Source organism: Symsagittifera roscoffensis, chromosome 1 (assembly GCF_963678635.1).
Source record: "Symsagittifera roscoffensis chromosome 1, txSymRosc1.1, whole genome shotgun sequence".
Lineage (NCBI taxonomy): Eukaryota > Metazoa > Xenacoelomorpha > Acoela > Convolutidae > Symsagittifera > Symsagittifera roscoffensis.
The window spans coordinates 71,600,284-71,616,731 of NC_087062.1; the positions used below are offsets into that span (position 1 = coordinate 71,600,284).

Below are 16,448 nucleotides of genomic sequence, written 5' to 3' on the forward strand. Positions count from 1 at the left end.
TTTTGAACAAGTTTGATCCTGCGCCATAGTTTGTTGGTGAAGTCAAAATAATGAAACTAAAACGTTTATTTTAAATGAGCAAAATTGTCGTTAGAACCATTAGGGTAATTTTCGTTTTATATAAAGCAAAATTTTTGTTCTCAAATAACTTTAAGCTGACATAAAAATTTAAGTTTTGAATAAGTTTAAGTTGACATCGGGTGTGTTTCACTTTTTTTGTTTTCCACGCATATGTAGGTACCACAAATATTCATCTAAATGGGTTGAGTGATATACCAAAGCTTTTTCACTCGTGATTCGAGCGACATTTAAAAAATTTCAATCATTTTTGATTTTTCAAGCTCTATGCTTAATTTAAGCCTTAAAAATTTAGTTTAAAGCAAGTAAATTTAGTTTTTGGAGTTTAACCAAAAATTCAAAGAATTCAATAATTTTTCTGCAAAACAATTTGAAAAAAAAAAATGAAATTTTCTATGGTTGTCGAATATTCCTGAATTATAGTTTTACGTTAGGTCCTTTTATCACACCCGCAGAAAAAAAACGCTAATAAAAAAAAGTTTTGTAGTTTTTCAAAGACAGGTCGGATCATTCTGTGCTACTTTTGAGTGTTATATTTTATTTTCGGTTTCAGTCTTGTATGTCATTTGGATTGTTATACACCCAGATGATTTCTAATAGTGTGGGCGACATCCGTTCAAAACAAGCGCACTCATTGCTGCCTGCGTTTCGTTAGTATTTTTTGTGGAAGGATTGTGGTATCGATCGCCCGGTGTATCAAGATTTTAATCTTTTTACGCTTGCGATCAGCTTAGTGTGTTATTACGAACCTTCTTTTTTTCTAAATTAACTCGCAAATACATTAAAAGTGTTCAATTATCTTGTAAATTTCAATGAAGCTTTGAAAATTGCATAGCACCTGTTTTTGGCTTATTGTGGTTTATGTTTAGTGCCTTGTAAGCGTCCGTGGCTGAGTGGTTAGTGAGTGAGACTCTTAATCTGTAGGTGGCAGGTTTGAATATCATTCGCAGCCCATAGCATCTGTTCTCCGCTTTAGTTGTGGCTGGTGTTTAGTGCCTATTAAGCGTCCGTGGCTGAATGCTTAGCGTATGAGACTCTTAAGCTGTAGGATTGAATCTCAGGCAAAGCCTGTTTTTTTTAAAAAACTAATTTGAGGTTTATTTCTAATTTTTATATTGCACTTTATAGAGCTGCTTTGGCTCTTCTCCACTTTCACCCCTAATTCAAATTCTCATTTTCTTACTTATGTTACGTGTTGTTAAGGCTGAATGAGTGATGTTACGATGTAAGGCATGATGAACAAATGTGTTCATAATAGTTAGTTTGTTCACTATGCTAAATTTCATTGCATTATGACAATGTTAAAGTAGTTTTTCAAAGAAAGGGTGGGTGGAAAAGAGCAGCTGCTTTTTGTTCTCGCTTGTGTTTGCGAAGCGAAGCTGCGCCTCTGTGTCAAAGCTTGTTTTTGTTTTTATCTGAAATTTTTACTTGCTTTTTTCTACCTTAGATGATTGCTTTCCAGATATTGCAGTTTTGATTGTAAAGTGACCTAGCCTAGACGAAAAATTTGTTTTAAAAGCGACCTATGGATGAACAAAGCTGATTGCTGATTTTATTGAGTGAATTTTGAATTAAAGCAAAATATGGCGTTCAAAGAGTACCAGCACCGGGAAATAAACCCGAAAAGTTTTCCCAAAAGAACTTCCTCGTTGCCAGCAAATGATATGATCATTGTGCCTTACAACTACAGACCGAATTCCCGTTTGCGACATGCCACTAATTCTTCATTTATGGACAGTATGAAAGGTGTGGAACTAGTTAGAAGTCAATCATTCTCTGCTTACTCGTGCCCAGATGATTTGAAGAATGTGAAAGACAAAACAAAAGAAACAGAAACTAATACAGAGTCAATTGACGAAAGCGCCGAAGATTTTGTTCACGATCTGTCCTCAAACGGTAGTCCAAATCATGTCGCCAAAAGAGACTGCCAATCTGATGATGATGATGATGATGATGGAAGAAAGAGTGTTCAAAACACTTTTCTTAAAAAGAGCCGATTCAAATGCAACGAAAATATGAAAACCAAACAGGACCAAAATAAATTTAATCACAAACCGGCAAAGAAGAAAAGTTGTTGCTGTTTAGTGAAAAGTGTTTTGAACTTCAGTTTATTTTTGATAACTTCTTTTATGCTTGCGGGTTCTGTTACCCATTTATACATATCTCCAGTACCTAGTCCAAAATGCACTTTCAATCAAAGCGAGATATTGAGTAAGTTACGCGCAGGTGAAACAAAGACAAAAATTGAATCCATTGTTATTGGACAAAGTGAATTAATTGGGAATATCGTGACTGCATTGGCGGATTTTTTGGAAGATATGGAGTCGAATATTACAACGGTGTTTATCTATGGGCCCACGGGTGTTGGAAAAACACTAACTGTCCAGACTGTTTTGAAAGCAATTGAAGTTCCTCCTCAGTGCGTCAGCACAAGTAAGTGAGAAGATCTGAAAAATTATCTGGGCCCTCTAAAAAAAATTTCGAACCAAATTAGTTTAGTTTAAAATCGTACACCTGTCATAGCTCGCTCTTATTGGGATATTTATCAAGGGCGATTCCAATTCTTTTCATTTTTCGCTTTTGTGTTTTTGTTATTTTTAAATACCAGCCTCTTTGTAAAGAACCGATATTGAATTAGGGAAATTAAATTTAATGTTTTTCTGCAAAAACGCATAGAGGATAAATGTTTGCTAAAAATATGCCGCGAGAGTTTCATGAATCCAAGGTTTAAAATAGTTTATGGAATTGAATATTTGGTATTTTTTTCAGTGGATTATCTCTCTAACTTGACGCTCCCGCTTTATGGGCTCAAAATTTTCCACATGGATGCAGCAAATATGTTCCCAGACGACTCTATGATGATTACTTCGGCACCTTCGATCCCCGATGTCTTAGTGCCTTATCAGTTCTTTTTGCCCAAATCAATCAGTTACTACTTTTCGAGGAAAACGATCATTTTTGTCACGTCGAACTACGCGCCAGAAAAAGGGCGGGACTCACTTTGGAGAAATCTTCAGTCGTCAGCTGGCTCTGTTCATCTTTTTGAAGCAAGATATCTGAATCGTGAAGATGTGAAGAAATGTGTAGACCTAGAACTGAATCAGAAACCGTCTTTGAACATTAAACGAGAAATTGTTGAATTTGTGCTACAAAATATTGAGTTCAATTCTGAAGGTCAAAGTTTGCCTGGTTGTAAAACTGTTCGAAAATTGATTAATGTTTTTCTGAATGAGTAAGCAAAATCACAAAATGCGTTTTCAAGTACTGACAATCGATTTGGGGCGATCAAGTAGTTGCATAGGCTAGCATCGTAGCCGGATTGTAAAAGTTATCTGAAAGATTAGGTACAATCCCCAAACTATCAAATCATTTACAAAAAGTGCACGAGGTTGCGGTGCAAGTAGCTTCGAATGTGTTGCCCTTTGTAAGTGCTGCTAGTTATAGACTAACTTCTGCTCAGGTGCAATTCTAGCTATGCCTCGTAGCCATTCAGAATTGCCATAAAACGCTTCTCCGAACTAGCAATCACTCCCTATAAATATCAAAGTAACATAAAAGTTTTTGGGTTAATGTGCCTAATGATAATCACCTTTCTGACTGATCCATCTATACATTTTGAACGGGTGTTCCACATGACACATGTTTAAGAAGTCCTTGTGTTGACATGTTAAAATTCCAAAATTTTGCTACGTTTAAAATGTTAGCTGCAGTCTAAGACGCTTTAGAATTTTCTGGCGAGTATTGAATTAGGCAATTTTATCCAAACGAACTATTGATTGCAAATTTCTAAGATCATACACTTTTTTTTACATCTGTTGGAGCGTGAATGTTTTTTCTTTATTCGCAACGCAAACTTTTAAAGTTTTTCGTTTCAGTGTTTATTCACAAAATTTGAAATGAGCAACCCTATGATGGGTTGCTGTCAGGATTATCACAGAGGTTGCAAATCTTGCCTCCGAGAATGACTGCTCAAATCGTTATAGTTTCTGAGATATGACGTTTCTTATACTTTTTTTAAAAACTCAAACACTTAGGTTAAAAAATGCTTCTCAAATTTTGAAATTCTCGACCCTGTGGCGGATTGATGTCAAGGTGCTCCAAGAAGTTGCAGATGTAGGCTCCAATTATGACTGCTTAATTTCTTCCGGTCTTCTAGATTAGACCTTTTTTTTATAAGTTTTTCAAAAGATTTTTCAAAAATATTTCAAGTTCAACCCATATGGGGTGGTGCTGTGATGGTACTTCCAAGCAGTGCTCATCTGGTTTCTAAAAAAGACTGCTCTAAAATTTTAAGTATCCGCGATATGACCATAATTTAATGACCACGTGATTTATGACCATGACCTAATTTCTGATTTTAAAATATGAAGATCTGAAAACCACTTACTTGGGAGATTTTTGTTTAAAAAAATGAATTTAGATTACAATCGTTCATTATATCAAAAAGAAATCGTTGTTGGATGCCCTCGTTTATTTTTTGAGGATTTGAAAATTTTTGAGTGTTATGCGAGTAGTCCAATTTTGTTTTAACGTACAGCAAGTGGTGAAACCACTGTAAATTTCAATGAGACCAGCCAACTGATTCAAACATTTTATTAGGCCCCAAATATCTTAAATTACTTCACAGTGCACAGATGTGTGTGTTGAAGGCCGGGAGGGGGGGCTGATAGGTGGAGTAAGAGTTTTCAATCTGTTTTACTGTATCCGAGTTTGATGTTTTTCAACATCGATGTGCCATCTATAGCTTCCACAAATCCTAAGCAGCTTATTTATTGGCTTGCATTACTTTCAAATATGCTGCTATAGAAAAACTAAGAAACTATGGGAAAGAAATTTGAACCTAAAAACCTGTCATGAGTTTTTGGAATCAGCAAGCGTAACAGTTTTTAATGAAAACTTCCGAATCCTTTAGATGGCACTAAACCACGGAACCAGTTGGCGCCAAAACATTGTAAATACTAATTAATCAATTAAATGATGTGGCAGCAATTTTTACATATATTAATTGTTTTATGTGCTGTGACAGCTTGAATTGCTTATAAAAATTGATGAATTTTTTGTCTCTCGAGTCATTATAAAAATACTGGTTGACTCTCAAAATGAGAAAAAATAAAAAAGTTTTGGGTTTCGTTTTTGTGGCGCTTGTTGCCCTTCTTTTATCTGCAGTCGTGTTCGAAGAAATTCGGACTGTTATTGATGATGTAACTCGGGAATATTCGGTGACTGAATTTGTAAAAACCGGCGGAATACATAGAAGCAGTTTGATCATTATATCTGCATTTGACGTTGCCTTCTCCCGGTACCAAGCAAAATCATTTCTCAGCTCTTGCAACTGTAGCAGAAAATTCTCAGAGCTACCTGGTGTAACAAAAAGGTGCTCTCTGGTCGAAGTACCAATCGACTACCCAATGGTCATAGACAATAAAAACGTTAACTTGAACTCGAGTATTACTATTTTGGAGGCTCCTTCGAATTTTAAAGACGGAGAAAATATTCTTCTGAATTGCTTGACCTCAGACAGGTAAAATTGATTGGTTTTAGATTTTTGTATTCAGAAAAACGTCAAATTTCCATTCAGTATTTGAGCTGAAAGCAGATAAATTCAATGGAGCAGATTGAAAGTTAGGTATTTAAATTTTTTTCAACTAATATCAGATAAGTCAATCATGCAATCATGAGGTAAAATTGGAAACAGTCAATTTTCTCAGATATTTTCTTCAAGTTTTTGTTTTGAAATTTGTATATTTTTTAGCCAAGACTAATTCCTAAATATTTAAATGTATACTCAGTAGTAGTCGGCTAGTTGTAATATTTTTTTGTTTTCATATGATAAGATGAAAAAATGTGTTGGAAAAACACCTATTTTCTCAGCAGCCACTGAAAGTTTTCAAAGTAAAAGTTTTCTAGCCATTTACTAAAAGTTACGGTTTTGTTCAGGGGCGGATCTATGATTTTCTCGAGGGGGGGGGGGGCGGATTTTTTTTTTTTAGGTCGACCAAATTGATTTTTCGAGCTCTCCCAAAGCACTGTTTTGCCCCTATTTTGGCAAAATTTTCTGTGCCGCAGGCAAATTTTTGAAAAAACAGTCGAAAAAGCCGTTTTTGGGCACTTTTTGAAAAATTTTGACAAAAAAATCGCGTTTTTTTTTCGGCGCGCGCTCCCCTTCAAAGTTAGTATATATTGGCGCCAAAGGCGCCTTTAGAAAAAATTTAGGGGGGGGGGTCGGCCAAAAATGGATTTCTGAAAAAGTATCAAAGGGGGGACCCTTTGGGTCGGCAGGGGGTCGAATCCCTGAGGAAAGGGGGCGTCCCCCCCGCCCCCCCTAAATCCGCCCCTGGTTTTGTTATATAATTCTGTGTGAAACTGTTAATATTATTAATTTTCATGGCTAATATCTCAAACGCAGAGTATCTGCGTGGTTACTGCCAGTTCACTCTGGGTTTTCGTATTTTTGTATTTTTATTTATGAAAAAATGCTTATCATACCACTTCATTGTATAAAAAACTGCTTTTGCTTTTTTCATGAAGCTTTTCATAAAATTTGCAAGAAAAGGCTTATTAAAAAATTTCATAGTTTGGAAAAAAATTCTTATTTTGCTCTTTTCATGCAATTTTTCCAGTCCATTTTTCATTGTATAAAATTGTATAATAGGCATTTTTGTCAACCCGGAATGTCATCTCAAAAATTGCGCTTAAGAGGAACACAGCACAATTGAGTACTTAATATGCAGCGCTTAGCATTTTAAATCCAAATGAGAAAAAGGTTAATACGATATTAAAATGGTCTAGGGGGGATTTAGCTTAATTTGATATTATCCAGGTACTACTACTCCATGTTGTCGTTTCCTTTGAGCATGGAACAGTTGATTGAGCTCATACAAGATCTACCGGCTGCTTATGAGTATTTCAACAAAAACTTCGTCAGTCGTCCTCAATACTTAGTGTCCGGAGGCTCTTTTTCTCTGGTTCAGCTGAGAGAACTGCAGTTTGCCGATAGGGATGGCAATGTGGCCAAAGTAGAGACGATGATTGTGTTCAACTGGTCGAATAGTCTTAAAACAAAATAATGTTAAAGCAGATTCCTCACTGCAATTCTACACCCTCGGCCTTCGAGGGTTCCGTCTTTGTAAAATATTTTTACGACAGCTCAGTTTTGGGCCAATCGGGTCGTCATTTCGTCAAAAGGTGCCTTTGATACCAATTTGTTTCTTGATGAGTATTTCAATAGTGACGTTTTTCATTTTTTTTTGTAAAAAAAACTTCCCGTGAAGTTCAGTTTTTACTAGGAAAATTAAGTTCGATGTTTTGATGCGCTAGGAAACTCGACCGACCTGAAAACGCAACTTCTTGAGTTTTTGTAATGTTCCGTGTTCCTACTAGACACACTCCTGATTTCGGTTCTCAGCACCACTGATTTTGGTTCTCGATTGTTCGGACAGGCGCCATATCCTGCGCCATAGTTTGTTGGTGAAGTCAAAATAATGAAACTAAAACGTTTATTTTAAATGAGCAAAATTGTCGTTAGAACCATTAGGGTAATTTTCGTTTTATATAAAGCAAAATTTTTGTTCTCAAATAACTTTAAGCTGACATAAAAATTTAAGTTTTGAATAAGTTTAAGTTGACATCGGGTGTGTTTCACTTTTTTTGTTTTCCACGCATATGTAGGTACCACAAATATTCATCTAAATGGGTTGAGTGATATACCAAAGCTTTTTCACTCGTGATTCGAGCGACATTTAAAAAATTTCAATCATTTTTGATTTTTCAAGCTCTATGCTTAATCTAAGCCTTAAAAATTTAGTTTAAAGCAAGTAAATTTAGTTTTGGAGTTTTTAGGGCCATGTTGGGCACCAAAAATTCAAAGAATTCAATAATTTTTCTGCAAAACAATTTGAAAAAAAAATGAAATTTTCTATGGTTGTCGAATAATCCTGAATTATAGTTTTACGTTAGGTCCTTTTATCACACCCGCAGAAAGGACATGTTACGATGTAAGGCATTTATACATATCTCCAGTACCTAGTCCAAAATGCACTTTCAATCAAAGCGAGATATTGAGTAAGTTACGCGCAGGTGAAACAAAGACAAAAATTGAATCCATTGTTATTGGACAAAGTGAATTAATTGGGAATATCGTGACTGCATTGGCGGATTTTTTGGAAGACATGGAGTCGAATATTACAACGGTGTTTATCTATGGGCCCACAGGTGTTGGAAAAACACTAACTGTCCAGACTGTTTTGAAAGCAATTGAAGTTCCTCCTCAGTGCGTCAGCACAAGTAAGTGAGAAGATCTGAAAAATTATCTGGGCCCTCTAAAAAAATTTTCGAACCAAATTAGTTAAGTTTAAAATCGTACACCTGTCATAGTTCGCTCTTATTGGGATATTTATCAAGGGCGATTCCAAATCTTTTCATTTTTCGCTTTTGTGTTTTTGTTATTTTTAAATACCAGCCTCTTTGTAAAGAACCAATATTGAATTAGGGAAATTAAAGGGACTCACTTTGGAGAAATCTTCAGTCGTCAGCTGGCTCTGTTCATCTTTTTGAAGCAAGATATCTGAATCGTGAAGATTTGAAGAAATGTGTAGACCTAGAACTGAATCAGAAACCGTCTTTGAACATTAAACGAGAAATTGTTGAATTTGTGCTACAAAATATTGAGTTCAATTCTGAAGGTCAAAGTTTGCCTGGTTGTAAAACTGTTCGAAAATTGATTAATGTTTTTCTGAATGAGTAAGCAAAATCACAAAATGCGTTTTCAAGTACTGACAATCGATTTGGGGCGATCAAGTAGTTGCATAGGCTAGCATCGTAGCCGGATTGTAAAAGTGATCTGAAAGATTAGGAACAATCCCCAAACTATCAAATCATTTACAAAAAGTGCACGAGGTTGCGGTGCAAGTAGCTTCGAATGTGTTGACCTTTGTAAGTGCTGCTAGTTATAGACTAACTTCTGCTCAGGTGCAATTCTAGCTATGCCTCGTAGCCATGCAGAATTGCCATAAAACGCTTCTCCGAACTAGCAATCACTCCCTATAAATATCAAAGTAACATAAAAGTTTTTGGGTTAATGTGCCTAATGATAATCACCTTTCTGACTGATCCATCTATACATTTTGAACGGGTGTTCCACATGACACATGTTTAAGAAGTCCTTGTGTTGACATGTTAAAATTCCAAAAATTTGCTACGTTTAAAATGTTAGCTGCAGTCTAAGACGCTTTAGAATTTTCTGGCGAGTATTGAATTAGGCAATTTTATCCAAACGAACTATTGATTGCAAATTTCTAAGATCCTACACTTTTTTTTACATCTGTTGGAGCGTGAATGTTTTTTCTTTATTCGCAACGCAAACTTTTAAAGTTTTTCGTTTCAGTGTTTATTCACAAAATTTGAAATGAGCAACCCTATGATGGGTTGCTGTCAGGATTATCACAGAGGTTGCAAATCTTGCCTCCGAGAATGACTGCTCAAATCGTTATAGTTTCTGAGATATGACGTTTCTTATACTTTTTTTTAAAACTCAAACACTTAGGTTAAAAAATGCTTCTCAAATTTTGAAATTCTCGACCCTGTGGCGGATTGATGTCAAGGTGCTCCAAGAAGTTGCTCCAAGACATGGAGTCGAATATTACAACGGTGTTTATCTATGGGCCCACAGGTGTTGGAAAAACACTAACTGTCCAGACTGTTTTGAAAGCAATTGAAGTTCCTCCTCAGTGCGTCAGCACAAGTAAGTGAGAAGATCTGAAAAATTATCTGGGCCCTCTAAAAAAATTTTCGAACCAAATTAGTTAAGTTTAAAATCGTACACCTGTCATAGTTCGCTCTTATTGGGATATTTATCAAGGGCGATTCCAAATCTTTTCATTTTTCGCTTTTGTGTTTTTGTTATTTTTAAATACCAGCCTCTTTGTAAAGAACCAATATTGAATTAGGGAAATTAAATTTAATGTTTTTCTGCAAAAACCCATAGAGGATAAATGTTTGCTAAAAATATGCCGCGAGAGTTTCATGAATCCAAGGTTTAAAATAGTTTATGGAATTGAATATTTGGTATTTTTTTCAGTGGATTATCTCTCTAACTTGACGCTCCCGCTTTATGGGGGCTCAAAATTTTCCACATGGATGCAGCAAATATGTTCCCAGACGACTCTATGATGATTACTTCGGCACCTTCGATCCCCGATGTCTTAGTGCCTTATCAGTTCTTTTTGCCCAAATCAATCAGTTACTACTTTTCGAGGAAAACGATCATTTTTGTCACGTCGAACTACGCGCCAGAAAAAGGGCGGGACTCACTTTGGAGAAATCTTCAGTCGTCAGCTGGCTCTGTTCATCTTTTTGAAGCAAGATATCTGAATCGTGAAGATTTGAAGAAATGTGTAGACCTAGAACTGAATCAGAAACCGTCTTTGAACATTAAACGAGAAATTGTTGAATTTGTGCTACAAAATATTGAGTTCAATTCTGAAGGTCAAAGTTTGCCTGGTTGTAAAACTGTTCGAAAATTGATTAATGTTTTTCTGAATGAGTAAGCAAAATCACAAAATGCGTTTTCAAGTACTGACAATCGATTTGGGGCGATCAAGTAGTTGCATAGGCTAGCATCGTAGCCGGATTGTAAAAGTGATCTGAAAGATTAGGAACAATCCCCAAACTATCAAATCATTTACAAAAAGTGCACGAGGTTGCGGTGCAAGTAGCTTCGAATGTGTTGACCTTTGTAAGTGCTGCTAGTTATAGACTAACTTCTGCTCAGGTGCAATTCTAGCTATGCCTCGTAGCCATGCAGAATTGCCATAAAACGCTTCTCCGAACTAGCAATCACTCCCTATAAATATCAAAGTAACATAAAAGTTTTTGGGTTAATGTGCCTAATGATAATCACCTTTCTGACTGATCCATCTATACATTTTGAACGGGTGTTCCACATGACACATGTTTAAGAAGTCCTTGTGTTGACATGTTAAAATTCCAAAAATTTGCTACGTTTAAAATGTTAGCTGCAGTCTAAGACGCTTTAGAATTTTCTGGCGAGTATTGAATTAGGCAATTTTATCCAAACGAACTATTGATTGCAAATTTCTAAGATCCTACACTTTTTTTTACATCTGTTGGAGCGTGAATGTTTTTTCTTTATTCGCAACGCAAACTTTTAAAGTTTTTCGTTTCAGTGTTTATTCACAAAATTTGAAATGAGCAACCCTATGATGGGTTGCTGTCAGGATTATCACAGAGGTTGCAAATCTTGCCTCCGAGAATGACTGCTCAAATTGTTATAGTTTCTGAGATATGACGTTTCTTATACTTTTTTTTAAAACTCAAACACTTAGGTTAAAAAATGCTTCTCAAATTTTGAAATTCTCGACCCTGTGGCGGATTGATGTCAAGGTGCTCCAAGAAGTTGCAGATGTAGGCTCCAATTATGACTGCTTAATTTCTTCCGGTCTTCTAGATTAGACCTTTTTTTATAAGTTTTTCAAAAGATTTTTCAAAAATGTTTCAAGTTCAACCCATATGGGGTGGTGCTGTGATGGTACTTCCAAGCAGTGCTCATCTGGTTTCTAAAAAAGACTGCTCTAAAATTTTAAGTATCCGCGATATGACCATAATTTAATGACCACCTGATTTATGACCATGACCTAATTTCTGATTTTAAAATATGAAGATCTGAAAACCACTTACTTGGCAGATTTTTGTTTAGAAAAAATGAATTTAGATTACAATCGTTCAATATATCAAAAAGAAATCGTTGTTGGATGCCCTCGTTTATTTTTTGAGGATTTGAAAATTTTTGAGTGTTATGCGAGTAGTCCAATTTTGTTTTAACGTACAGCAAGTGGTGAAACCACTGTAAATTTCAATGAGACCAGCCAACTGATTCAAATATTTTATTAGGCCCCAAATATCCTAAACTACTTCACAGTGCACAGATGTGTGTGTTGAAGGCCGGGGAGGGGGGTCTGATAGGTGGAGTAAGAGTTTTCAATCTGTTTTACTGTATCCGAGTTTGATGTTTTTCAACATCGATGTGCCATCTATAGCTTCCACAAATCCTAAGCAGCTTATTTATTGGCTTGCATTACTTTCAAATAAGCTGCTATAGAAAAACTAAGAAACTATGGGAAAGAAATTTGAACCTAAAAACCTGTCATGAGTTTTTGGAATCAGCAAGCGTAACAGTTTTTAATGAAAACTTCCGAATCCTTTAGATGGCACTAAACCACGGAATCAGTTGGCGCCAAAACATTGTAAATACTAATTAATCAATTAAATGATAGGGCAGCAATTTTTACATATATTAATTGTTTTATGTGCTGTGACAGCTTGAATTGCTCATAAAAATTGATGAATTTTTTGTCTCTCGAGTCATTATAAAAATACTGGTTGACTCTCAAAATGAGAAAAAATAAAAAAATTTTGGGTTTCGTTTTTGTGGCGCTTGTTTCCCGACTTTTATCTGCAGTCGTGTTCGAAGAAATTCGGACTGTTATTGATGATGTAACTCGGGAATATTCGGTGACTGAATTTGTAAAAACCGGCGGAATACATAGAAGCAGTTTGATCATTATATCTGCATTTGACGTTGCCTTCTCCCGGTACCAAGCAAAATCATTTCTCAGCTCTTGCAACTGTAGCAGAAAATTCTCAGAGCTACCTGGTGTAACAAAAAGGTGCTCTCTGGTCGAAGTACCAATCGACTACCCAATGGTCATAGACAATAAAAACGTTAACTTGAACTCGAGTATTACTATTTTGGAGGCTCCTTCGAATTTTAAAGACGGAGAAAATATTCTTCTGAATTGCTTGAACTCAGACAGGTAAAATTGATTGGTTTTAGATTTTTGTATTCAGAAAAAAGTCAACTTTCCATTCAGTATTTGAGCTGAAAGCAGATAAATTCAATGGAGCAAATTGAAAGTTACGTATTTAAATTTTTTTCAACTGATATCAGATAAGTCAATCATGCAATCATGAGGTAAATTGGAAACAGTCAATTTTCTCAGATATTTTATTCAAGTTTTTGTTTTGAAATTTGTATATTTTTTAGCCAAGACTAATTTCTAAATATTTAAATGTATACTCAGTAGTAGTCGGCTAGTTGTAATATTTTTTTGTTTTCATATGATAAGATGAAAAAATGTGTTGGAAAAACACCTATTTTCTCAGCAGCCACTGAAAGTGTTCAAAGTAAAAGTTTTCTAGCCATTTACTAAAAGTTACGGTTTTGTTCAGGGGCGGATCAAGGATTTTCTCGAGCGGTGGCGGATTTTTTTTAGGTCGACCAAATTGATTTTTCGAGCTCTCCCAAAGCACTGTTTTGCACCTATTTAGGCAAAATTTTCTGTGCCGCAGGCAAATTTTTGAAAAAACAGTCGAAAAAGCCGTTTTTGGGCACTTTTTGAAAAATTTTGACAAAAAAATCGCGTTTTTTTGGCGCGCGCTCCCCTTCAAAGTTACTATATATATTGGCGCCAAAGGCGCCTTTAGAAAAAATTTAGGGGGCGTCGGCCAAAAATGGATTTCTGAAAAATTTTAAAAGGGGGGACCCTTTGGGTCGGCAGGGGGTCGAATCCTTGAGAAAAGGGGGCGTCCCCCCGCCCCCCTCCTCCTAAATCCGCCCCTGGTTTTGTTATATAATTCTGTGTGAAACTGTTAATATTTTTTAATTTTCATGGCTAATATCTCAAACGCAGAGTATCTGCGTGGTTACTGCCAGTTCACTCTGGGTTTTCGTATTTTTGTATTTTTATTTATGAAAAAATGCTTATCATACCACTTCATTGTACAAAAAACTGCTTTTGCTTTTTTCATAAAGCTTTTCATAAAATTTGCAAGAAAAGGCTTATTAAAAAATTTCATAGTTTGGAAAAAAATTCTTATTTTGCTCTTTTCATGCAATTTTTCCAGTCCATTTTTCATTGTATAAAATTGTATAATAGGCATTTTTGTCAACCCGGAATGTCATCTCAAAAATTGCGCTTAAGAGGAACACAGCAGAATCGAGTACTTAATATGCAGCGCTTAGCGTTTTAAATCCAAATGAGAAAAAGGTTAATACGATATTAAAATGGTCTAGGGGGGGGGGATTTAGCTTAATTTGATATTATCCAGGTACTACTACTCCATGTTGTCGTTTCCTTTGAGCATGGAACAGTTGATTGAGCTCATACAAGATCTACCGGCTGCTTATGAGTATTTCAACAAAAACTTCGTCAGTCGTCCTCAATACTTAGTGTCCGGAGGCTCTTTTTCTCTGGTTCAGCTGAGAGAACTGCAGTTCGCCGATAGGGATGGCAATGTGGCCAAAGTAGAGACGATGATTGTGATCAACTGGTCGAATAGTCTTAAAACAAATTAATGTTAAAGCAGATTCCTCACTGCAATTCTACACCCTCGGCCTTCGAGGGTTCCGTCTTTGTAAAAATTTTACGACAGCTCAGTTTTGGGCCAATCGGGTCGTCATTTCGTCAAAAGGTGCCTTTGATACCGATTTGTTTCTGGATGAGTAGCTCAATAGTGACGTTTTTCATTTTTTTTTTAAAAAAACTTCCCGTGAAGTTCAGTTTTTACTAGGAAAATTAAGTTCGATGTTTTGATGCGCTAGGAAACTCGACCGACCTAAAAACGCAACTTCTTGAGTTTTTGTAATGTTCCGTGTTCCTACTAGCCGCACTCCTGATTTCGGTTCTCAGCACCACTGATTTTGGTTCTCGATTGTTCGGACAGGCGAAGTGTAATGTATTATCACGAAGAGTTTTTTTCTTATCTAAGTCCCAATTAAAAGTGCTCATTTAATGGCACTTTTGATTATATTTCAATTTAATCATGTTAAAGCCTATTTAAGCATAAGCAATTTAATAGCATTTGTTTTTGCTTTACTTTCTGCTAGTGTTTGCTCTTGTTTGAAAAAAACTGGTATTTACAGAAGTAGATATACATTCGCAGATATACATTTTTCCTTCCTAAGTCGCAATTAAGTGGTCATTTTGATCAATAACCAGCTATTAAATTCAACCAAATAGTAGTTAAGCTTAAAGGTAAACTGGATTTGTAGCTTAGAGATAGGTAAGGAGACCCGCAACAAAATAAGAGGGTTCGAACCTGGGCAGGGTCGGATGTTTTTTGTTAACTTTTTGTATACTAGTTAAAATGCATCCGCTCTAGAAATTTAGGCATGTTAGTTGGTAATTTTTTTTTCAAATTGACTGGTACTGCTAATGCGTCATTATTGGCCTGCGTCATCTAGAAATTATGTAGACTCATAATTAGCGTGCGTCACTTGAGAAATTTTTAGACTCAAAGTTGTACTCATTCAGGTTTTCCCAGTAGCGTTATCGGTCATATTTTTGCTTGTGTATGCAAAATTCGCCTTCGCCTCTGAGTCTGAAAATGTATAAGACTTTTTTTTGCGACACTGGAAAGTTTTTGTACTTTTCGCAGAAAGCTCAATTTTTCATCATTTGGCGCCCTTGGAAAAAACGGCTGCTCTACTATAGGCCTGCCAATTTCGCTGGTCTCTTTTTGGTTGACTTCACACTCTACGAACTTCAAAACTTTCAGTAGGGGGACTTTTGGGCTATTAGTTTTGAATTTTTCATTTTCTTAGATTTTAAATGCACAAATCTGCGATGAAAATTTTGATCAAAAGGACAAATTGTGAGGATCTCCCCTTCTCAAGCGGCCATTCCCTGAAATCGGTAGAAAAAATAATGGCCTCAAATAATCCCATTTTTTGACATTTTGTTTAGTTTTTCAAACTTTTTTGCTTTTTTCTCAAAAACTACCCTGCCAAATTGGAGGTTAGGGATTAATTCAAAAGAAAGACTCAGTTATGCGATATTTACCTGCGCAGGCGGCTATGGACTGCCTTTTGAAAAAAAGTTGGCATCAGAAAATGTTCTATGTTTGAAAATTGTCCTTTTTTCCAAATCTTTTCTTTTTCAAAAACTAAGCTGCTGATTCTGAGGTTGAGAGTTCATTCAAACTAAGAAGGTGCTTATATTTTCCCTGCGTGATCTGTTTCACCCTATTGTTTTGTAGAAAAGCCAATATGGACTTCGTGAGAATCCTTTTTTTGAAATTTTTACCACTTAATAGAAATTTTTCACTATTCTCGAAAACTACTAGCTAAATGTGATAATAAGAGTTCGATCTAAAAATCAAGGCTTGGAAATTTTCCCCGCATAACTTTCGATGTTTTGATCGTTTTTTGCAATCTTCTATACTTTTTTTGAGAAACACCCAGCCAAGTCTGAAATAAAGAATTCAATTAAAAGAGCGAGTAATAGTTTTTATCCTTATTTAAGCAGCTAGTTCCCTATTTAAGGAGAAAAATTACTAGGAATAGCTTAAAGTCC

The 16,448-nt window shown here is 35.8% G+C and overlaps 2 protein-coding genes across 2 annotated transcripts in view; one reads left to right on the forward strand and one right to left on the reverse strand.

Annotated features, from left to right (window-relative positions):
• Positions 1-16,448, reverse strand: part of LOC134848436 (E3 ubiquitin-protein ligase MIB2-like) — a 445,218-nt gene that overhangs the window by 275,711 nt on the left and 153,059 nt on the right. The gene's annotated exons all lie outside the window — the stretch shown is intronic.
• On the forward strand, positions 472-7,145 carry LOC134839669 (uncharacterized). Its single transcript, XM_063855293.1, has 3 exons — positions 472-2,511; positions 2,848-3,310; positions 6,899-7,145. The coding sequence occupies exons 1-3, from the start codon at positions 1,662-1,664 to the stop codon at positions 7,143-7,145; spliced, it is 1,560 nt and encodes a 519-aa protein (XP_063711363.1). The 5' UTR covers positions 472-1,661.